Source organism: Mus musculus, chromosome 1 (genome assembly GCF_000001635.26).
Source record: "Mus musculus strain C57BL/6J chromosome 1, GRCm38.p6 C57BL/6J".
In the NCBI taxonomy this organism is placed as follows: domain Eukaryota; kingdom Metazoa; phylum Chordata; class Mammalia; order Rodentia; family Muridae; genus Mus; species Mus musculus.
The window spans coordinates 85,641,854-85,666,244 of NC_000067.6; the positions used below are offsets into that span (position 1 = coordinate 85,641,854).

Here is a 24,391-nt window from a genome sequence, read left to right on the forward strand (position 1 = left end):
TGGGATGGGATCCCTTCTCTGTCTCCTAGTACTCCCGCCTTGTCATATGCATCATCCTTATGGAGTGGTAGTGTGGGTCTTGAGGTGGGAAACACAAGGGCTCTTAACAGATACCAAACAGGAAGACCCAGAGAGCTGTCTCAAGATGCTGTCAGCAAAAGGTTAATGTTCTCTGTGTTAGGGAGCCATCTCTCCTGATTAAAGGCTGGGTCCTTTGCCTACACACCACTACTGCCTTTTCTCAAAGTTGTATACCAAAGCCTCTTGTCCAAAAGATTGGGGGTAGAATACACTACTTTTGCTTTCTATGTACTTATGAAAGAAAAAATAAGCATGACTGACTACTTCCCACATTTCACCACATTGCAATGGACTCTTGGAAGTTCAAGATTCCCAGAATTTTTTTGAAGACCATTTTACTGTGCCTAGTCTCCTTGTGCTCCCAGCAACCTCTGTCAGGAAATGGGGACCTACCACTCATTACAAAGCCCACTTTCCAAGGGCTGCCTCCTGCCATGACATTGACAGGGGGCTGGCAACCTAAGATTCTAAGTGGGGTCCTTCAGTGTCTGAGAACCCTTGCCCTAGATAGACTGTCAGCCATTCACGAAAGCATAATAGCAGGCATAGGAACAGTGGCTGTTTTCACTGGTCATGTCCTCTGCTCACTTCCTGTCCAACCTTTCAGAACACCATGGAGTTGCATCTTCTGTAGGATGCAGTCCTTAGGAAGTCAACCGAGTCTTCCAGAATCTGAGATACTGCAGAGGGAGATGGCTCCCCAGGAACAGTTGGTGAGTCACTGTGAACCAATCTTTTCTCCTTTTTCCTGGATAAGGACAGACAGGCTTGGAGCCAGAAGAATAGCATTCACAGAGAGCCTGCTCTCCCAAGCCACACTCCATCATAGAGCTGTCGCAGCATAACTCCTTGGTATAAAAACTCAGTCATACAAGTTTATAACCAAGAGGCACTCATGTTGGGCAGATTTGCAGATGGGTTTGAGTGGCGCCTTCCCCCTGGGTACATGTATAGACTCTGCCTTTCTAAGTCACTTTGACTGAGTCCCTTTTTCTTGCAGAAGTGTGAGTATGTTCTCTTGAGAGTCTATTGCTGTTCTGAGAGCTCCTTTTTTTCCAAGATGCCATATTATTATTATGTAAGTAACGGTGGTGAACCCCTGATCGCTGGCTTCCTGATGTCTCATGACTGAGAGGGCCATTGTGGGATTTGTGATCTTAATCCCTGAGGGGCACAGGCTCTGTTGTTTCTGTAGACTTTCTGGGACCCGATGGAAGGTAAATGCTGAACCGTGGCATTCACTCTTCTGTGGTTATTTCCCTCACCAGTTTAGAGAGATGACTGTGAGTGTGCAAGAGCCTATGTGGTTGGACATAATCAAGAAAAAGCTGAGTGACCAGGCTTACTGCCAAGTAGAAGACTTTGTGCAAGACATGAGGCTCATCTTCCGGAATCACAAAATCACGTTCAAGGTCAGCATCCCTTTGTGCCTGCATCTCATCTTCAGGGTTACTCTGCACCCATTTTCTGCATGCTGGAAAGTTTAGTGTCATACATCTTCCTGTAATAAGGATCAATAAATAAGAGATCTGGAAGCGTCAGACACAGTGATACAAGCCTGGGATGGTAGCATTCAAAAGGCCGATGGAGGAAGAATGTCTTGTGTTCAAAGCCTTCCTGGTATGAGACTTTATCTCAAAAAAGAAAAAGAGATTTGGAAGTGGATTTTCTTTTTGGCTTAAGATCTAGAATGTGTTTCACTAACAGGAAGGTTCCCAGCACAAGAGACCTAACTTCTTTCCTGGTCTACAAAGCTATTGGGCCACAAAGAGGAAAATTAAGCCAACACCCCCAACACACACACACACACACACACACACACACAGGAGAATAATTTTAAAAATATATGTATGTCAAAGGTGGGCATGGTGGCACAGGATTTTAAACCCAGCATATGGGAGGCAGATGTAGGCAGATCTCTGAGTCTGAGGCTAGCCCAGTCTATATATAGAGCAAGTTCAAGGATATCCAGGACTACACAGAGAAATCCTATCTGGAACCGACCCCCCCCCATGTGTGTGTGTGTGTGTGTGTGTGTGTGTGTTTGGGGGAAGACACAGTGTGTGTGCATTTGAGTGTAGAAGTCTGTGGAGTCCAGAGGCATCAGTACAGTGAATTGCATTGGGTCTTTAGCAAGAGTACTATATGCTCTTAATCACCACTCCATCTCTCTAGATCCTAGCTTAAATCTTTGTGTGAGTATATGAATATATGTGATGTGTATGTACTCATGAGTGTGTGCATGTTTATGTGAGAGTTCAGATGTGTGTGTCATAATATTCACGAAAGTCAAAGTAGAGGGCAACCATGTGTGTTTTTTTCCATCTCAGCTTCTTTGAGACAAGGCAACTGTCAACCACAGTGGAGTGCATGTAGCTTTCCACAGGCTTGGGGGGGATCTGAACTCAAGTCCTCTCACTTGTGTGGCAAACACTGACTCACTGAGGCAACTCCCCAGCCCGAGATTGCTTCTTACTCCCCGTAGTCAAGATTCTCAGAAATACCAAACTCTAAGGTCCTTTACATGTGAATGAACCGTGCACCTAATGGAGTCCCTCAGAGAATAGAAGTACCAAGAGGGAGGATGTGTTTCTGTCACTGATAATGAGTACCATCATTCTTCTCTACATTATTTTTTTTTTTTTTTAGGACCCTAAGTTTGGCGAAATGGGATTTAGACTGGAGTCCAAGTTTGAGAAGAGTTTCAAGGAAGTGTTTGCTATTCAGGAAACAAATGAAAAGAGTTGACTAAAATCAGAGACATGGCTGGTGTCACCTGGCCATGTCTGTCTCACCTGCAGCAGCAATGAGTGTTCTTTATAGACTCTATCATTCCCGGATGATTACTCTTGGTCATATGGAAACAGGTGCAGCTAGGAGTTACACCTCCTGGCCTGGGGGTCCATCCCCCTTTCTCCCCATGAAATCAAGAGTATGGTGCATTGCTGCTCTCTGGTCTTCAAGGGTCTAGGCTGGAGCCTGTCTCCAGCTGGCTTTGCTCCACCACCACTTCAACCCCTCCCCCCACATATATGTTGCTTTTCTTGTCTCTTACTCTCCTGAGAACAATCCACAATAAACCATAAGCTTCCAGGACTTCAAACCATATGGTGGCTCATTCCTGTAGCTTCAGTCCTTGAGAGGCTGAGGCAGGAGGATAGCTGCAAATGCAATGCGAGCCTGGGCTACATAGTGACCCTCAGCTACCCTGGCTTATAAAGGTTTCTGGAAAAAACAAACCACTCATCAAGTAAGACAGAAAAAGGCTCTCAACTCAGGACCTGTGTCTAGGAAGACTCACTATAAGATAATGTCCCAGAGGCAAAGCCTTCGGGTGGGGTTCTCAAGGTTGGTCACTGTCTAACCAAAGGTTCTCAGGTGTTAAACCAGCACTGGGGCCAAATTTTAACCTGTAGAACGGCATTACAGACTATGTGAACTACACATAAAGTGGCATATTTGACACAAAGTGGCATATTTGATAATGGATGGAGAAAAGGTCACTGTAAGAAAGATGGGGTCTGGTGACACTTGCTGCATTGCACTAATAGATGGATATGAGTTCCTTAGATCGAGCAATCCCAAGTAATCATGAGGAAAGAGTCACTCATATCTGCAGCCATAAGTCAGACTGCAGCAAAAGCATGTATGTGCTGGGCCCTTGTGTTCACAAAGACAGAACTCCCAAGAAGACTGCATTCTAGGTTCAGGAAGTGTCTTGTGCCAATGTCAGGGTCCTGAGACTCAGAGTGAGGACTTTGAACCTGTTTCCCTGAACCTATTTGTCTATGAGAGGATCCCTTTACTCTTCCTTGCAATGAAGAGCCATCTATGTCCCCCATCTAGCTTGAATAAAGACTACACAGGGGATTCCCAGCATAGCTCAGTAGACAAACCAAGGTTAGGGCTGGAAGTCATGTGAAAGGGGCCTCACATTAAAGGAGTGACAAGCCCAGCCTACAGGAGAGGCATGGAGATTGTGTTTGGGTTTAGATACTGGATAAAGAAAGCTGGAAAACTAAACTGGCTGACAGAGTTATCAATAGTTTAAATTTTTAAAAAACTGATTCTTGGTGAATTTCCCATCATGCACTACAATTCCCACTCATCTTCCAGTCCTGTCCTATCCCCCTCTACCCTGGCAACCTCCCCCGCCCCCAAAGAAAAGAAAACAATGACAACAAAAACAATCTTGCCATGAAAGCTGCAGTGTGTCACACGGTTTACACAGTATCCAAACAGCTCTTCTTGCAAATGTTCATTGCAATGAACATTTGGTCATTGGTTTGATTCGAAGCCTCTGGCTCTGCTCTACCATCAATACTGGATCCTCCCCAGGATGCATCTCAGATATCCTGTTGTTGCCTTGTGTCATGGAGATCCTGCAGCTTTGGAAGAGCAGCACTGATCCATTCACCTGCTCCAGCAGTTCATAGCTGGGGTAGATGATGGGGTTGGTCAGGTCAAAGCCCTGTATCTGGGCCTGGTGGTAGCTGAGTTGGTTAGCCTGGCACCCATGAGTTATCAACACTTATGTGTTCTTCTGTGCTGTAGAAGCTAATCAGTCTGGTGATGGCAAGGGTCATCGGTCTAGGCTGTCCCTGGGCAGCTCCTGTATGCTCCTCCTATTTTCAGCACACATTGATGAAGTGCTGCTTCATTATTGGAACCATGACCACAGACTCAGGGTTACAAATCTAACTGAAGTAGTGAGATGACTCTACTCTCTAGTACTGGAGAATAGCCCATGAGATAGATGACCGTGTTCCTTAGTGTCACTCAGAGACATGAACTTAATGAGGTGATCAGGAACACTGCTGGGGTCATGAGCATCCTTGATCAGCTCAGCACTGGCTGCTCTCTGAAGGATGGAACAATGGTGAGACCATCTCTCAATTCCTATTTCTATAGTAACAATAGAAAGATTCGGTTCCAGATAACCAGAATCACTCAACTGTCGCAGCCAGACTAAGTGATTTCTATAGAGAGACAGGTAGAGACCTAATGCTACCGAAGGCAGGACAACAGGGCAACCTATAAAGATACTGCTTTATACCTATCAAAAGAGTGGTGGGCAAAGAGGGCACATGGTGGAAGTCAGCTATCCTGTTAAAAGCCAGAGGTAGAGGGAGGGCTGTAACCAGAGTCCCTTAGAAAGTAAAGACTACTTAACAAGTGTCTAAAACAAAAACCAGATCTGATGCTATCCCTCCACCCCCTTCAGCAAAGAAAAGGGATTTTGAGGCTTCTTAGAACATCGCCTACATCATTCCTGTCAATAAGGCTGCTACTAACTCCAGCAGAATGTGTAGAACAGCCGTGTGTTTGCCACAGGTGTGTAGCTCATTCCTGTGAGCAGGAAAGCACAGGAGTGTGTGGTTTTGAGCTGTGTCTCTCTTTTAAAAGGCGTTCTTCATGGCTGTGCTGATCAGTAAGGGCCATGCCACCCTCTGAGTGGGTAGAAAGCTCAGGGGGCTTTGTCTGGATCCTCTCGTGCCTCCAGAGTCAAGCTGGCTATGGAAGGGACCAAAACTCCTTTGCTGCTATTTGGTGAGAAATAAAGAAGCTTGTCTTAACTGTTGGTGAAGAAGCTCCTGCCTACAAACTGTTACTCAGGCAGTGACTTTGGAAGCAAAAACCCCAAACAACCTGAGGTTTCTACAAAAGGAAGAACTCAGACAGGATTTGGGAGAGATGTCAAAAGTTGGGAGGCAGCTAGCCCAGAATTAACTTCCTGCTTCCCTTTGTTTGAACTTGGGAGCAAACACCGCCCTGATTAGGGCAGGAAAAAAACAAAACAAAACCTTTGGCAGGAGGCTTTGTGGTGAGTATAGTTATGAAAAAACAAAAAAACAAAACACAAAACAACCAGGGTCTGGAGAGTGAAGAGCAGATCTCCAAAAAATGAAAGTCCAGGGCTTGTCTAATGCCCTCTGAACTGAAAGCTGAGCGTTGCCTTTCATAAACAGATTGCTTGCAATCTGAGCCATTACAATCATGTGTCCCCTCTGCTGCAACAAAAGCCTAAATTCTGGCCTAAGCAAGAGTTGGTCGGTAGCTGCCACTCCTATCACTCTTGTACAAGAATGGGCTCTCAGAACCTAAGAATACTTTTACTTTGCCAAGTGCCTTCCAAACCATGTGTCCCATGATGTTTCTGTAAGTATCTTCAGTCTTTCATCTGACATGCAACCTCTTCCAGGATGGCCTGAAAACTGAAGTTTCCCCTCCTGAAACCTTTATTCTACCTTGTTTTGAAGCCATGTTGTGTGGTTTTCCAAAGCATGACAGCCAAAGTTATGCTTTAAATTTAATTACTGTGTCAAAGAGATCTGTGAAACAAGAATGCCTCTGTGAAACAAGACACATGTTTTCACTTCCCTACACAGATTTGTTTGCCCCAACTACATAGGATGTGCTTGGTCACATGTAGGCAGGAGGTACGTATGTGGGAAACATGTCAACATGTATGCTTGCCTGATTGGATGCAGGCAGGAATTATATCAGGAAGCATAATTCCCCCTGATTGGACACAAAGGGAAATATGGTGGCCTTATGGGGCTACTCATTTAAGCTTCTGTGAAATTTGCCATTCTTTTGTGCATCCAGGAATAGACCTGGCCAGAGTTCATCCTGACAGTATCAAAGCTTGCTTCCAATTTGATTCAAAGTTATGATAGCCATCTTATTCTCACCCAGGTAGAGTAACACAAGGCCAGAATGTTCTAGATTTCTGTATGAACAATTCTGCCAATATTATAGCTGGAAACTGAGATGCGGGGTATTCAGGGAAGGGGGGACCCTTTAATAGCATTCTTCCAGAGCTGCTTTGGGGTAAGTAGGTGTAGCAATGTTCTGTTCCCTGTGCACCTCATCTCCCAAGAGTTACACTTTACTGTGGAGCTGGGCTTTCAGGTCTCAGGAGTTCCAGTCAGACACTGGATAGTATAGTGATAGTTCAGCTCTCCCTGTGTGCACTCCTCTGGGTCTCCAAGAAGGAACTGAACCAGCAACATATAGACATTGGATTCCCATGCACACATTAGCTTTGAGGTGCTTCTGCAAAGTCTTGTTACTTAGAGTCCTGTAAAATCATCCCAAAGTTTCTTATTCTAGATCGAAGTAGAAATGGAGACATGGCTAAAATGTGGGGCACTAAAAGACCCCAAAGGCTAACCTCAGGCATGGCCTCACATTACTCTTGTGAGTCATACCCACCCCAGCTTCATACCAGCCTATCCCTGTGTATGTGAACTAAAGGATGAGAAAGAGGCAAGCAGACTCTCTGCTGGGAGACCTGTCAGGGTAGAGGCTCACCTCAGGTCCCCAAGTCCCTCAGAGAAAGTGCTCCCAGAAGGAGGAACAGAGAGAACTTGATATATCCTAATGATCCATGAGGGGCCTCCTAGAAAGACTCACTGGAGGTGACAGCTCATCACTACTTATCATATCTGCACCTCAGAAGGGAGGACCACATCTTTGTCTTCATGCCCTGGTGGCCACTGCTGCAGCTTCCTCCTGCCTTTGACTTCTAGGCTGGGATGACAAGTCTTCAGAGACCCAAGTCTTGCTCTGACCCAATGTCTATGGAGTTGGGGGATGTCCTCAATCCTGGGTCTGAGAAATCTTGTCCTGGCCACATTCCTGGGTCTCCTGCTGGCCTGAGAGATACCTTGCAAGTGTTTGACCTTCCTTCCCTGCTGTCTCCTTACCCAAGTCACTTCAGCCAGGGACATGGCAACCAACCCTGGGGGGATCCCTGCTCCCCTCCTAGACACAGGAGCAAGAGAGTACAGTTTGAGTTTCTGTGGAGGGGTTTTAATTGTTTTGTTTTGTTTGTTTGTCCCATCTTTCCATAAAGAAGGCACTCTCAGGAACTGGCTCAGCTTGTCCTGGTGTACCCTTCTGCAATCCTCTAGGTCCCCTTTCTCCTCCCTGCTACAACATTCCAAAAATGATGGATGGGACAGGATCTCACAGCAGCACCCTTGAGATTAGAGAATTACTTTCGTTTTTCTTTTCCCCATCAGGGCGGAGCCCTCTCTGGTTTCTTAGTGCTTGGGCTCACTTCCTGCTCTCAGATGTGGCCCAAGGCAAACACACAGAAGCCTGTGCAGATACCAAGGGATCAGAGCTCACTGTCCCAGGCCCCAGGCAGCTGTGGAAGATGGAAGGGAGCGACGGCAGCCCCAGGTGAGTCTTTTTCCCTCTGTAACCTTTTCCTCTGACAACACGGTTGATTTTATGTCTTGAATTAGTGACCCAAGCTTCAGTCAGTTCAAACCGCCTGACATGAAGTAGCTTTGGCCTATAATGAGAGGGGATAGATTTGGGGGTGATGAGGTGAAGAGACAGAGAGAGAGAGAGAGAGAGAGAGAGAGAGAGAGAGAGAGAGAGAGAAAGAGAGAGAGGGAGAGACAGACAGACACAGAGAGAGAAAGAGAGAGAACATCAGCATACCTGAACACTTGAGTTTGATATCCGCTGCCGAGAGAGACAAGCTTGCCAGATTGTACACAAGTCATAACTGTCTTTATGACCACTGCTCAGCTGTCAGAGGGAGACTTTGGCCACAGCTGACAGGGACTCCTGTGGCATGGTTCTGTTATTATCTTGTGACCCAAGCGGTCTCAGTCCCTCTGCCTCTCTCTGCATTAGAGCAGGACTCCTGCAGGAAAGTCACCTCAGGGAAGAAGTCCAAATAGCAGACGATGCTGGGTAAACAGTTGGCACCCGCTGCCCTGTTTCTCCTACCTGTCTGGCAGGACTTGTCACCAAGAAAGCTGTGCCCAGGCTCACTCCTGGTTTAAGCTCTCACTGTCAGACCTCGATCCAAGGAAGACAAAAGACAAGAAAGGGCCTTGATTGCAAAGGTCAGGGCAAGCCACATATTTCTATTTCCCTTTAGTTTTCTGTTCTAGGTGGATGTTAGCTCTGGCAGGAAACAGTAGAATTCTGTTTGCTCCAGTAACTCAGATGCGCTACTATGCATAAATAATGTTGGGCAGTGTTTTTGTTAGTACGAAGGACGTAATACATTTTTTTTTTCAGTACTGCAGATGAACCTCGGACTTTGAATATGCCTGATTATATATCTCTATTTATTTTTTAGAACTTTGACTCAAGGTTTTGCTAAGTTACTCACACCAGTGTGGAACTCATTGTATAGGTTAGGCTGACCTTGAACTTGTGAGCCTCTGAGTGACTGAGGTTACAGGCCTAGACCACCAGGACCATTTCATAATAAAATGTGGTTTATAAGCTTTCAAACTTGTGGAAATATAGAAAGGATAAGACCCCTCAGCTGCCCCCATATACTTAGCCCACTCCTTGGGCTCAATCTTCCTTATATTATTTATTTTTTATTTTAAGGCACGGTCTCTTGATCTTTTTTATTATGTTGTCCAGGCTGACCTGAAACTTGCTATGTAAACCTGCCTGGACTTGGACTTACAATAGAGATCCATCTGCCTCTGCCTCCCAAGTACAGGGATTAAAGGTGTACAATACCATACCTGGGTCTTTCTTATTGTCTACAAAATATTTATTGGGTCTCGCGCGTGCGTGCATGCGTGCGTGCGTGTGTGTGTGTGTGTGTGTGTGTGTGTGTGTGTGTGTGTAAGAGAGAGAGAGAAAAGAGTGTGTACACTATTAGGGAATGTGCCTTTGGAGGACAGAAGAGGATGTCAGGTCCCCTGTAGTTGGAGTTATAGATGGCTATGAGCTGACAGACTGGGAGCTGAACTCCAGTCCTTTTGAAGAACAATCTTTGCTCTTAACTGCTGACCTATCTCTCCAGCCCCTTTATCTTTCCAAATGCATTTCATGTATAATTTGTTTTCGTTAATGCATATTTTCATTTTGTAATGGTGTGAGGTGTTTTCAGCCTTAGCCTGTTTTAAAGAGTAGAAGCCTTGGCGAGGTCCTCCGTGTAATGAGGGTACACTTACTTTACTCTTTTTCACAGCTCCCTGCCATTCAGAGCACTTGTATATGAACCAAGAAACGTATCATTCAATGTCATGCTTATTTATGTGTGCACACGTGCAGCAGCTTTGCGTGTGTCATGGAGTCAGGGGGCAAAATAGAGGAGGTGGTACCTCCCTTCTTCCGTGTGGCTTCTGGGATCCGAGCCAAGTCATCAGGCTGGGTTGCTGGCTCCTTTTCCACTGCGCCAGCTTGCCAGTCCTTTCCACGAGTTTTAAACCAGTTTAAACCAGTCTCCTTTTGATGAACTTTCGCTCACTACCATAGTTGACTGTCACCCACAAGCTGTGGGAACGTTGGCCGTATAATGCATTATGCTTATTGACTAGTATTTTGTCTTGAATCAAAGATATAATCAGGGGACTACCGAGACAAAGGGCGTTACTTGCTTTATAGACGTTGCCAAATGGCTGCTGAGGAGGCAAAGTCTATGCATTTCCCTGCCAGTAGCTACTGAGGTGAGGCGTCTTCCTCTCTCAGCCCAAGTACACAAAGGCAATAGAGATGTGTGCTGTTTTGCAGTCTCTCTATTAAGCAGGAAATGGGTTGCGTTTCTTATGCACTGGCCCTTCAGCTCCCTCTCCAGCACTGGTCTGTTTTCAATATCTTTAGTCAGGTGTTCATTTATTTTTTAACAGATTTAATTCATTTATTTTTCTTGTATAAAAACCCCTATGTGGTTTTTATATGCACTTCTTCTATGCACTGGCTAAATGTCTTGAGAAACCGTAGCTATATTCTCCCTTGTCTTTTGGCACTGTGTATAGTGGGTTTCCTCTTATACAAAGTTAAATTTGAATTGTAGTATTGATCTTGTAAGAAAGACACATCCATAAATAAAGTGATAATGGAAGCCACTGAGAAAATCCAGCACCCTTGGGGTGTTGGGGCTTTTGTGTTTCTGCTTGCCGTGGCTGCCTTTGAACCTAGAGCTTTGTCCTTGCGGAGCAAGTTCTCTACCTCTGAACTATATCTCCAGCCCTCCCTTTACTTTTTAATTTGAGACACAATCTCATTCAGTTGCCCAGGATAGCCTTGAAACCGTAATTTTCCTGTTTCAGCTTCCTGAGTCCTTCGGCTTAAAGGCCTGCCCTACCTGGCCTGGCATGAGTTTTTGTTTGTTTTGTTTGGATCACAGTTCTGTGTTCTTCAGGTAACATGTGGGAATCTATCTTTATTCAGGGAAAGTTTGTTTCTTTTCGTCTGTCTCTTTTTTTAGACAAAAGGATTCTACCCTGGAGCCACATTAGCCCCCCAGTTCTCACTGCTCCTGTGCTATCTTTGTTAGGATTTTAATCTTTTTATGTGTAAGGCTGTCTCCTGGTCTTCCCCCATGACAATGACTTAATGTTTAGTAGCTTGGTTTCTTTCCTTTACAGCTTAAAAAAAATCTCTGTGTGTGAATGTAGTGTGTGTATGTGTGAGTGAGTGTGTGCGAATGCAGTATTGTGTGTGTGTGTGTGTGTGTGTGTGTGTGTGTGTGTGTGTGTGTGTGTGAATACTGTGCTTACATGAGCATGTGTGTGTAAATGCAGTGTGTGAGTGTGATGGTTTGTATATTCTTGGACCAGGGAGTAGCACCATTTGGAGGTGTGGCCTTGTTGAAGTAGGTGTGTCACTGTGGGTGTGGGCATAAGATCCTCACCCTAGTTGCCTGGAAGTCAGTCTTCCACTAGCAGCCTTTGGATGAAGGCATAGAACTCTCAGCTCTGCCTGCGCCATGCCTTCCTGGATATTGCCATGCTCCCACCTTGATGATAATGGACTGAACCTCTGAACCTGTAAGCCAGCCCCAAGTAAATGTTGTTTTTTTAATAAGACTTGCCTTGGTCATGGTGTCTGTTCACAGCAATAAAATCCTAACTAAGACAGTGAGTATGTGGGTGTATGTATATGTATATTAATGCACTGTATGTGTATGTGTGTGAATGTTGTTTATATGTGCGTGTGTGGATGCAGTCTATGTGTATGTGTATGGGTGTTGGGTATATGTGAGTATGTGTGTGTGTGAATGCAGTGTGTGTGTCTGTGTGTATCTGTGTATTAACTCAATATATACACACACACACACACACACACACACACACACACACACACACATATATATATATATATATATATGTATATATATGTATACGTATATATATTATGTGTGTGTATCTGTGTATTAACGCAATATATACATATACATACACACACTATATATATATATCACATGTGTGGAGATCAGAGGACAATGTTGAGGAATCTGCTCTCCTTGCACCTTGTTTGAGTTTGAGGCAGGGTCTCCTGTTTGCCTGTGTCCACTAGGTTAGTTGGAAGGTGAGGTTCCCAGGGAGTCCCCTGCCTCCATCACCTATGGAGCTGCAGGTGTGCTGGAACTTCAGGCATCTGCTGTAGCATCCAGCGTTTATGTGAATTCTGGGAAGCTGAGCTCAAGTCTGTACACTTGGGTATCAAGGCACTGAGTCACCTAGCTAGTCCTGATTTCTAACTGAATCTTAAATATTATTTCATTGTTTTATGTGTATGAGGGCTTTGCCTGCATGCATGTCTGTGCAGCATAACATGTCTGGTGTCCCAGGAAGTCAGAAGAGTGTATTAGATTCTCAGGAGTTCCAGACAGGTGTGACCTACCATGTGGGTGCTGGGAACTGAATCTGGGTCCTCTGGAAAGGCAGCCAGTGTTCTTAACCACTGAGCAATCCCTCCATCTCCTAATTTCTAATTTTTAAAGAAATACATTGTGGTGAAGGATAATATAAATTTTACAAGGGGTCCTAGCTCATCTCTATGGTTTTGTAAGCTCCTCTGTAACCTACATCTTTGTAACCTTGTTAACTCCCTGCCCATCTTCACCATGTGTCTACATTGGTTCTTCTGCTCTGCTAAGTGCTTTGAGAAGACTTTCCTTATAGCTTCTGGATCATTCTTCTAGACGGGGTCTTCCATTCCACTGTCCTTTGTTTATTATATGGTTGCTGTGGTTGTACCCCATCACTTATGGTTGGACATTGGGCTGCTCACACCACACTTAGATTACCCCAAGGTGTAACCTGGGTGTTGTTTTTGTTTTCTATCTGAGGTCAGTTTCTAAGGACATCATTGATCAATCAATCACCAAGGGATCCTATATTCCTTTGTGTTTCTGGGCACTCTCTTCTCTGCCATTGGCTATGGTGGCCCCTCTGCCATAAAGCCTGAGGTGTCATCACAGTGGGTCCTGATCAGTGAATGCACTGTGTGAATGGGTTTGGATGAGAATGGCTCCCATAGGACCACAGATTTGAATATTTAGTCACCAGGGAGTGGTACTACTTGTAAGGATTAGGAGGTATAGACATGTTGGAGAAAGTGTGTCACTGGGAGTTGGCTTAGAGGTTTCAAAAAGCCCATTCTAATCCCAGAGTCTCCCTCTTCCTGCTTCCAGCTGGTCCAGATCTAGAACTCTCAGCTACTTCTCCATCACCATATCTTTCTACATCTGGCCATGCTCTCTGACCTGATGACAATTCAAATTGACAAGTCAAATTAAACCTCTGAAACTGTAAGCAAGCCACAATTAAATACGTTCTTTTTTAAGAATTGCTATGGTCATGGTATGTCATCACAGCAAGAGAACACTAACCGAGACACACTGTATTTGTGAGACCTCATTTGCTGTTCCCAAGCTACAGCAGCACAGAACACTTCAAAACAGGCAGAGCTCACTTAACATAGAGGAAACCACAGACCTAAGCTTGGAGCATTTCCAGCATGGGTCTGTCCCTTCCTCTTGTTCATTGTGAAGATGGTATGTGGTCTCTGAGTGTGGTAGGACTGGACTCCTGTTGACTGTCACCCTGTGTGGTTGCTGGTTTCTGTCCCAAATGTCTGTAAAAGTGGTTAGACTCAAGTTTCTGGCCCTGAAAATGGCTCATCTTTTATTTCTTTTAAAAGTATAAAGTGTGTTTTAAAATGAGATTTATTAATTTTGGTTTTCTGTATTAGTGTTTTGCCTGCATTTGTGCATCACTTATGTGCAGTGTACACCATATATGCTTGTTGCCCATAGATGTCAGAAGAGGGCATCAGATGCCCAGGAACAGAAGTTATGTGTGGTTATGAACCACCATGTGAGTAATGGGAGTCCAACCCACGCCCTCTGCATGGAGCCATCTCAACAGCCCCTGACTCAAATGCCTTGACCCTTAAGTCTTATGTTACCCCGTCTCCAGTCCCTTTGTCATCTATTGTATTTTTATTTCCTCTTCTTGTTTTATTTGTGGGGTAGAGGAATTGGCAAGAAAGGGTTTCTCTGTGTATCCCTGGCTATACTGGAACCTGCTCTATAGATCAGGCTACTCTTGAACCCAGAGATCTGCCTGCCTATGCCAAGAAAGTCTATTACTCTCCGGGCTAGAGAGATAGTTTAGCGGTTAAGTGGACGCTGGTTGAATTCGAGGCACCAACATGGTAGTTTGCAGAGACCTATAACTGAAGTTCCAAGAAAATCTGACATCCATGGCCACCAAGCACACATGTAGTACACTAATATACATGCAGTTATATTCATATACATAAATGAAAAACAATAAGTCTTTTTTAGAAGAAAAGAAACCAGATGTTCTGCAAGACAATGAAGGAAGGAAGGAAGGAAGGAAGGAAGGAAGGAAGGAAGGAAGGAAGGAAGGAAGGAAGGAAGGAAGGGAGAAACAAAGACATAGAAATAGAGGGAACAGAAGAGTAATTTGTAAAGGAAAGATAATGGGATTTTTCAAATGGATAAATGACATCAGCTCCTAAACTTAGGAAAGTCTAAATGGGATGAATTAAAACAAAACCTTTTGTGAGGTTGATTCTTATCATGAAAGCATCCTGAGTTTGCCAAAAGCTTTTTCTGCATCCGTTGGGGGTGATATGTCCTGTATTCTATTCATGAGATGTAGTCCAGTTATCCATTTGCAAATGTTGAAATTTTTGCTTTGCTTCACCTAAGTGGGGGTGTAAAGCCTGATTTTTGTGTGTCAACTTAACACAAGCTAGAGTTATCACAGAGAAAGGAACCTCCCTTGAGGAAATGCCTCCATGAGATCCAGCTGTAAGGCATTTTCTCAATTAGTGATCAAGGGGGAAGGGCCCATTGTGAGTGGTGCCATCCCTGGGCTGGTAGTACTGGGTTCTATAAGAGAGCAAGCTGAGAAAGCCAGGGGAAGCAAGCCAGTAAGCAGCATCCCTCCATGTGTGAGTTCCTCCAGTGTGAGTTCCTGTCTTGACTTCCTTTGGTGATGAAGGCCTATGCTGAATAAACCCTTTCCTCCCCAACTTGCTACATGGTCATGATGTTTTGTGCAAGAATACAAACCCTGACTAAGACATGGAGTGACAGGAAGTGCCTGACATTTGTGGAATGTCTTCTGGCTTGGTTTTCTGTTCATGAATTATATAAAGGAGGCTCAGTAGCCAGACAAGTTGATAGTTTATGCTCCTTAGACACAAGTGCCAAAAGCTATCCTTCGCCGGAAGGAAAGGCTGTCAGTTGTGTTACCCATTATATCTCTGACAGCAGCTGGCTTCTTCTGAGCCTGGAATTGGTGATTACTTGGGATCCTTGGTCTACTAAGTCTAGAAGCTATGCTATGAAGTTAGCCAGGTTGCCTGTTTGGCTATTTGCTAGCTGAGGCCATAGGTAGGCTCTGAGCCAGATGGGGTTACTTGCTGCTTAGTTAGGTAGAGCCAAATAACACTCTGCTATGAGATAGAGACAACACACTGTCTTGGGGAGTAGACAGGCAGACAGACAGTGTGTCCAGACTGACCTGCTGGCTAGGCAGGAATGGTAAGTATGTTCCTTGGACAGATGGGCTGCCTTGGCAGAGCAGAACAGCTGACTGGGCTCTCCCACCAAGAGTGCCACTGATAGTGGAGACACAGCTGCAAACCCCCCCCATCTTATCATTCTGCTCTGTTTGTTGTTTTCCAGTGGTCTATTGAGCCATTCAGTGTTCATTGAGCAAGACAGATGGAGACATCCACTGGGACAGAGTTCTGGGGAGCTCTATGTTTGTTTCTATACTGGTTCCCAGTATAGAGAGACCTTAGGTCCAGGGTCACAATCTTGGTAAGGCTAAGGAGGAGACTGAGGAGGGACAATGCAGCCAAAGCCAATGCTTCTCTTGCCCTTCACACATGGCTTTGGTGGCCTGTGGGTAAGGTTAGTTTCATCTTCCAGTTGTTGTATTTGATTGTGGATGGGTGGTAGTTGCTGGTTGGTCATTCTGTATTGGGGACTTAGTCATAGACATCCTGACATCAACAAGATTTGTTGTTGTTGTTGTTTTGTTCTACTTAATGCTGTCTGTCACTTCCTGGCATTCCTAGTCAGACTGTGGAAACATCACTCAGGTAGTCTCTTAGCGTGGTTTCTGTGGCAGTGATACAACACTCTGACTAAATACAATTTGGGAAGGAAAGGGTTTAACTGGCTTATAGTTCCACATCATAGTCCATCATGGAAGTCAGGGCAGGAACTCAAGCAGAATCCTGGAGGCAGGAATTGAAGCAGACACCGTGGCATAGCTTACTGGTTTGGTCAACTTGCTTTCTTACATATCCCAGAACAACCTGTCCTGAGGTGGTGGTGCCTACAGTTAGCTGTGCCCACTCACATCAATCATCAATCAAGAAAATGCCACACAGACATGTTAACAGGCAACCGTTATGGAGGTATACTTTTTCAATTGAAGTTCCTCTTTTCAAAGAACTTTAGCTTGTGTCAAGTTGACAAAAACCAAACAAACGCAATTTAATAATCCAAACTAAACAGGACATACTGTGTGTTCATTAGTCACATTTCCTCTTTTTCTTGTACACCAGAGAAAACAGTGCAGCCTTTCTCACTCTGTGCAGCCTTTTGAGTGTCCACTTTCATTTTATATATTTGAATATAAATGCAATGACTTTTTACAGAGCTGTACACCCAGCACCACAGTATTAGTTTAGGATGTAGACCTCCTCCATCCCTAAAAGAATCCCTTGCAGCTATGTGCAGTCCATTCTTGTTCCCCTAAGTCAAGCAACCACTAATGCATCTTTCTGCATAGATTTCATTTATTGGCGTTTCTTGCAAATGGAATTATACATTATTTAGCCTTCTGTGTTTGGTTTCTTTCATTAAGGAATAAATGTTTTTGAAATTCATCCACATTGTAGAATGTATTAGCATTTTGTCCCTTTTTATTCCATAATATTTCATTGCATAAATTGTCTACTGTTATTTTTCTACTCACCAATTAAAGGCCATTTTAATGGCTTCTATTTTTCAGCTATCAACAATACCTCCAGAAATATTTCCATATATTTCGGTGGGAATATTACTTTTCACTAATTCTATATGAGGACAACAAGTAGTAGAATTTTAAAATCATAATTAGCTTTGTGTTTAACTTTATTTTTGTATGTCTGTGGTCTGCAGTATATATGCATGTATATACAAACATTCACATGTGTGAGAGCTCATGTCTGTGCAGATGCACATATATGTGTGTACACATGTGTGAGGAAGTCAGAGGTCCATGCAGAGCTTCCTCTTCCATCGGTCTCCATCTTGTACATTGAGGCAGGGTCTCCCTCGATTGAACCCATAGCTTCCAGTTCAGCTGTTGATGCATTGGGGTTAACTCAAGACATTTATCTTATGTATGTTAGTTCTTTGAAGTTTTTCTTTCATATATAAAACCTTATAGTTTCCACAATCATCTATTGTACTGACAACCATTTTCCCATGGTATTTTCTCCTCTAGGATGTCCACTGAACAGGAGAACACAGAGATGCATCTCATTGAATGTATGTTAAAGCACTTCAAGACACAGAAAGTGGCCATTTCTAATGCGATAAGAAGTACATTTCCTTTTCTTGAGAGCCTCCGAGACCATGAATTCATCACTGGTAAAATGTATGAAGTAAGTAAATTTACTTCATCATAACCTGGTAAAGAAGCTCCAAATTAAGTTACACTTTGATATCCCAATTCAAACTTCAAGTCAGATGACTGACACGGTTTTAAGGTTGGACTTAATTTTTAAAAAAGATTTCGTTTCTTACATGTATGTGTGTGTTTATGTGTTCCTGTGTGTGTGTGTGTGTGTGTGTGTGTGTGTGTGTGTGTGTGTGTGTGTGTGTGCATGTGTGCATGTTTACATAGGAGCTGATACCCACAGAGCCCTGAAAAGGTCTCCAGATTCCCTGGAACTGGAGTTACAGGTAGTTGTTAGCCACCTGATGTGGATGCTAGGAATGGAATCCAGGTCCTCTGCAAGAGCTACACATGCTCTGAAACACTTAGCCATCTCTCCAGCCCCAGGACTAAATTTTGACCAAGAAAGCTCATGGATTTTCATAGCATTTTGTAGAGGTATCAGTTACAATAATAAATTCATCAACTATGAATTAAAATTAAAATCTGGGTTTCCTATAACTGATACTTATCATGAAGATATTTCTGGAAGTGTTCTCTCTAGGGATTAAGGGAGATGAGAAGCCAAGGCCTCAGGAGACGGTACTGCTTCTATCTGAGGGAATGGTGTTCCATGTCAACTTCTGTCATCAGTGAATATTGCTGAAGATGAGCTAGGTCAGAATAGGGGTTCTCCATGGACGAGCAATGTCTCGTGCATTTCATACCATGTAATATATGCAATTAAAACTAAACCAATCTAAACTAAAGAAATAAACTAAAAATCAAAGGTGATTTTAATGAACTGTCCAATTATTTTATCAAACTGACTTCATGAGATTTCAGTTAGTACATTTTAGTTTAATAAATGTTTATTTTAAAAACCTAGCTTTGAGAACAATAAGACGTACAGAGTGTTTAATTCAGACAAAAATTTTAAAAACACTGTTGTTATTTTGCAGGTGTAAGTGTTTTGTCTGCATGTATATCTGTGTACCACTTGTGGCCCTGGTGCCTTTGGCAATCAAAAAAGAATGCACCAGATCCTCTGGAACTATAGTTATACAAATGCTTATGAACCACCATATGGGTACTCAGGACCTCTGGAAGAGCAGCCACTGCTCTTAATCACTAAGTCGTCTCTCTAGCCCCTCTAGTGTTTCTTTTGCCTTATGAATATGCCACTCTCCAGTAGGGTTCGAAATTAGAGGGATTGGACCTCTTATTTCCTTCACGATAAATCAGGATTAATCAGGAAGCCAGAACGTGTCCTGTTAATAAAATAGACTGCCAGCTGGGCATGGTGGCGCCCGCCTTTAATCCCAGCACTCAGGAGGCAGAGGCAGGCGGATTTCTGAGTTCGAGGCCAGCCTTGTCTACAAAGTGAGTTCCAGGACAGCCAGGGCTATACAGAGAAACTCTGTCTTGAAAAACAAAAAACAAACAAACAACAACAACAACAAAATAGACTGCCAAGTCTATTTCAAAAGTAGTCTTACTATGAGATATACATCAGTTTACCTTCCTTAAAAAAAAAAGTGGGCTGGCGAGATGGCTCAGTGGGTAAGAGCACTGACTGTTCTTCCGAAGGTCCTGAGTTCAAATCCCAGCAACCACATTGTGGCTCACAACCACCCATAATGAGATCTGACACCCTCTTCTGGAGCGTCTGAAGACAGCTACAGTATACCTATTTATAATAATAAATAAATCTTTGGGCCAGATCGAGCAGGGACTGAGCAGGGTTGACTGGAGTGAGTGGGGCCAACTGTAGCGAGCAGAAGTCCTAAATTCAATTCCCAACAACCACATGAAGACTCACAGCCACCTGTACAGCTACAGTGTGCTCACATATATAAAATAAATACATAAGTCTTTAAAAAGAACATATTTATTTTTATTCTTTTGTGTTCACCTATTCTGCCTGCATCTATGTGTGCATAGCACTTGTGTGTCTGGTGCCCATAGAGGCCAGAAAGGAACACTGAATCATCACATGGAACTGGAGTTACAGATGTTCGTGAGCTCTTGCGTTGGTGCTGGGAACTGAACTTGGGTCCTCTGCCAGAGTAGCAAGCACTCTCACCCCACCGAGCCATCTCTTCAGCCCCTCTACACATCTAAAAACAATTAAATATATTGTTTATCTACTTATGAGCTGTGTGTGTATCTTTGTATTGTGTGGGCATATTTGTATGAGTCAGGTGCTGTGCATATGGAGAAGTAAGAGACCAAATGTGGCTAGTTGGTTTCTTCTTCAGATTCAGATGATGATCTGAGTCCCAGGGATGGAACTCAGACTACCAGGATTAATGGCAAGTGCCTCCACCCACTGAGAGATAGCCCCATAGTTGACCTTTAGCCCATATTTTCCTTTCAAAGTTGGCCCTTCTTACATGTAATATAAATGAGTATGGTATCCCAAAGTCACCAGTGATTACTTTCAAAGAGACAATATTTACTTGTTTCATGAAGTAGTCATGCAAATATAAAGCTTCCCCTTAGAAGATACGTTTGGAGGGGATTGAGGTACCCTAACTATAATTATTTTTCTAGGGCTCTTCTGTGACATGGAAGCCTGCACTGAAATTTTCTCTATTCAATATTTTTATTTAAGGATTTGCTAGATTCCTGTAGATCGCTGGTCCCTGTGGACAAAGTGATCTACAGAGCCCTGGAGGAACTGGAGAAGAAATTTGACATGACGGTACTGTGCGAATTGTTCAATGAGGTCAACATGGAGAAGTACCCCGATTTGAATCTCATTCGTAGAAGCTTTGGATGTGGTAATTGGGTTTTATATCGCTCCTTGAGAGCACAGTCCTTTTTGTTGTCAACAAATGTATATTAAGCTTTTATCATGTGCCATATATAATGCAGAGCAATTGAGGATATAACAGTTAACAAGACTACTGTGTCATGAATCATATGAAAACTTATGACTAATGGCTGACACCCTCCAGAGCTCTGCCGCTGGGCATTTAGGCTCTCAGGACAATAGGAGGCATACCATCATCAGGCTATGTAGAAGAGGGTAGGATTAGAAGTGCTGATTGTCAGTAGGGTAGCACTGTTGTGTCTCTCAGTGGGCATTCTTACATGGCAGTCCATCAAATTGGTTACCGCCCACCTTGAGTGACGACTCAGCTGTGGGTGCAGGATCCATCTTAGTATAGCACCTCATGCTCATAGAAACCAACAATGTGTGAGTTAGCTCTTCAACCCCGTCCTGCCCATCTTCAAAGCTGCCTGGGACTTCCCTTTGGTATGTGCCAGATCCTAGACCTTTGATCCATGAAAGCCTTTGTTTCTTCTTACCATTGTGATACCCTGGAAGTCATGTTTTTCTTCTATTTTACCTGTTGTGATATATATCTTCGCTGCCCTCTGAACACTGGAAGAGGAACACAGCTCACAGAGTTTGTTTTCCTCTTTTGTTCTTGACCTTGAATGTCTCTTTTCTATATGGGCAGAATAAAGTTGACTGTGGGAGTCTTCTCTCTCCCAGGGCATGATGGATGAATTTAGGCATAGGAAACCCATTGAGCTTGGAGTGACTGAAGGGCTATAAATTCCTAAATGTGTAGTTTTGAAAAACTGCCCCTGGTCCCTGCTAGAGATGGCTAATGGTTTCCTCCTCTTCTTCCCTCTTCCTTTCCTCCCACTTCAGTGTTTCCCAATGAATTGTGTTTCCAAGGAATTGATGGAGGGAACCCAAACTCCCAGCTAAGTCTTGAACAAGGTAATTACACCTGCAGAAAGTTTCTTATCTCATCTGAGACTAGGAAATAAAGGTGACCATGAGAAGAGTGTGAATGAGAAGAAATAGAGACAGCAAGGTGGGCAGTGGGTATGAGCCTGGTGTTAGCTTTCCTGTACTGGGACAAATTACCAAGGAGGAGCTGGACATGCAAAACCCTGAGGCAGGAGGATTGTGAGTTTGAGGCCAGCCAATTTACATAGGAAAACTCTCTCAAAAACAAAACAACATGGCTAGTCAATTTCTTTGGATTCATGGATTTAGAGACTTTAGTCCAGATGGTTTGATCACGTAAGGTCTATGGTGGGGCAGAACTTCAAAGTAAGGGATTGGGTGAAGCAAAGTTGTTCACTTTATGGGGTCCTGGGAGTAAGGAAAGAGAGGAGGTACCTGTGGCCCTTCAAAGGTACACCCTTGGTGATCCAAATTTCTTCTACTGGGCTCTGCTGATTAATGATATCACCAGAATCCATTCATTCCATTCTGAGGGGCAGACCTCTAATATATGAGCCTTGGAAGGAAGAGGCACTTGAGATGAAAACTTTGACCAGCCTCTAATGGGAAGTAGGATCTTGGCAGAGCAACCATGACATCAGAGGATCATCCTGATACCCACGATGAAGCAATCTGAGGCCAGTGTCAGGAATCCAGACTGAAAGAGACTGAGTACTCAGAAGTCACTGCAGTTTAGAAAAGTCCCTGAAGGAGATGATCCATTTTAAACTGTGAAGGGTGAAGCATTATGGTCCAGGTAGCCTCAAAGAGGAAACACTCTGTTAGAGAGATGCTCCTGTTATTTTGTGTATCCTTACATCTCTTACCACAGATGTGTGATAGGTGGGATTTACCCACAGCAACTATATCTTCAGACACCAGCAGGGTGTCTTATGGTTTAAATTCAGATAAGGGGCTCAGTGTTATAATAAACAGAAAGAATGAAAGACAATGACAGAAAGATCCATTTAGTTTTTTGCTTTGCTTAGCATCTACTCTTGATTCCTGTCTAACCCAGCTGCCATTAAGGATTGGTATCATTCAGATGGCCAGTTTATAGAGGAGGAAGCTAAAATTGGGAGAGACCATGTGTGGAGTGTTCACGGGGTCAAACAAAGCAACAAGAATCCAGGCATTCTGGAGGCAGGGTCTGTGTTCTTGAGCATGTACTGCTAATCATGAAAACATGAAACAGCCATGGGGGAAATACGGAGAGAAAACATAGGAAGGAAGCAAGAATGGAAGGGAAGGGAGGCAAGCTGTCACTGAATCCTGAGGAGAAGGCCAACAAGGATGAGCCATCTGATATATACTCACTCGGAGGCTATTGTGTGAAAGGAGATAGGGTCCAAGGACTCCTGGGAACTCATGTAAGGCCACAGGGCAGGGAAGCTCTGGGGACCCATGTGGGCATCCTTTAGTCAGGGATATGAAGACCAGTCATCTCTAGGTGCTAGCGTGGCCCAGGCAGGACTCCACTCAGCCAGGGATGATCCTTGTATCCTACTCCATGACCTGAGTCTGACCTCAAGAATCAGGGGGAACCTAACAACTCCAGATGAGCTCTGGATTGGTGCCTCGATGGGCTATTTAGCCCTTTCGTCAAGATAAGAAACCCTTCTGCTCCAACTTCTGAAATCAACATCTTGGTTTTTCTTTTTCTCCTTAGGACCTGGTGCCAGCTATTCTCAAGGAAGCCCGAATGGGTCATCCTTAGATCTCTCCGCATCTGAAGGTCAGTTCTTGCTGACTCTATAAACATTGCTGTCTCCTACCATTGATCCCAGTTTGCCTTTGTTACTGTGATGAAACACCATGATCAGAAGCAACCTGGGGAGGAAAGGGTTTAGTACATCTTACAGAATGTTGATTACTGGCTTGCTCAGCCTGCCTTTTTCCATATCTTAGGACTACCTACACGGGGTGATACCACCCACAGTGGGCTGGGCCTTCTCATGTCAGTCATTAAGGAAGAGTCCCCCAGTGATTTGCCTACAGGCCAATCAGATAAGAGAAATTTTCTCAGATGGGAGTCCCTCGTCTCAGATGATCCTATCTTGTTTTGTTGACAAACAAAATACAACGGAACTGAAAAGTCACCCATACACTGTGAGCGTGGGGATGCTCTTTCCTTGTGTTTCTGATGTCCACATTATCTACATCCATACTTTCTCCAAGTTTAGGGTTTAAATTTTGGGGCCTTGGGCTCCTGGGTTGCATAGAAAGGGTTCCGGCTTCTGTAGGTGTTGCCTGTATATGCAGATCCACAGTGGTTTGCCTGTGCTTTGCTTGACTATGACTGGATACTGCTTACCTGTTCTGCTCTTATGTCCAGCGGTGGTTAGAAGGGTGTGATGAGAAGGCTCCTTCTGTGAGGCAACACATGGTCCCCCTTGGGTTTACCTCATCAGATCATAACACATCTGGACCCCCTATATGATGCTTCATTTGCTATCACTGGGCTAACGGGCTGGGAATCCCACTCTAGACAAGATGGATCACTAAAAAAAATCCTTCGGGTTTTTTTTTTTCTATTGTTGTTGTTTTTTTATTTGTTTGTTTGAACAGGCTTTCCCGGTATAGCCTTGGCTGTCCTGGAGTTGTACACCAGGCTGGCTTTTGAACTCACAGAGAT

The 24,391-nt window shown here is 43.9% G+C and overlaps 2 protein-coding genes across 36 annotated transcripts in view; both read left to right on the forward strand.

Moving 5' to 3' along the window:
* Sp140 (Sp140 nuclear body protein) overlaps positions 1-3,187 on the forward strand; it is a 57,550-nt gene extending 54,363 nt beyond the window's left edge. For 11 of the 18 annotated variants that reach the window (XR_001785136.2, XR_001785139.2, XM_030255396.1 and 8 more), the window contains 4 exons: positions 689-794; positions 1,082-1,159; positions 1,350-1,493; positions 2,731-3,187. Coding sequence is in view for 14 of the 18 variants with exons in the window: in XM_030255396.1 (XP_030111256.1) it covers positions 689-794; positions 1,082-1,159; positions 1,350-1,493; positions 2,731-2,829 (427 nt within the window). In the remaining 4 variants the exon portion in view is untranslated. Of the gene's footprint in view, positions 1-688; positions 795-1,081; positions 1,160-1,349; positions 1,494-2,730 lie in introns of those variants that run through there. The other 7 variants (XR_003956201.1, XR_003956202.1, XM_030255409.1 and 4 more) reach the window with 3 other exon arrangements.
* A 4,907-nt stretch (positions 3,188-8,094) lies between these two features.
* The window catches only part of Sp100 (nuclear antigen Sp100), a 60,051-nt gene continuing 43,754 nt past the window's right edge, over positions 8,095-24,391 (forward strand). For 4 of the 18 annotated variants that reach the window (XM_006529281.4, XM_017319442.2, XM_030252417.1 and 1 more), the window contains exons 1-5: positions 8,097-8,274; positions 17,850-18,009; positions 20,620-20,788; positions 21,673-21,744; positions 23,426-23,491. In XM_006529281.4, coding sequence (XP_006529344.2) covers positions 8,249-8,274; positions 17,850-18,009; positions 20,620-20,788; positions 21,673-21,744; positions 23,426-23,491 — 493 coding nt within the window. In that variant the 5' untranslated portion in view covers positions 8,097-8,248. Of the gene's footprint in view, positions 8,275-17,849; positions 18,010-20,619; positions 20,789-21,672; positions 21,745-23,425; positions 23,492-24,391 lie in introns of all 18 variants that reach the window. The other 14 variants (NM_013673.4, NM_001313712.1, NM_001313713.1 and 11 more) reach the window with 7 other exon arrangements.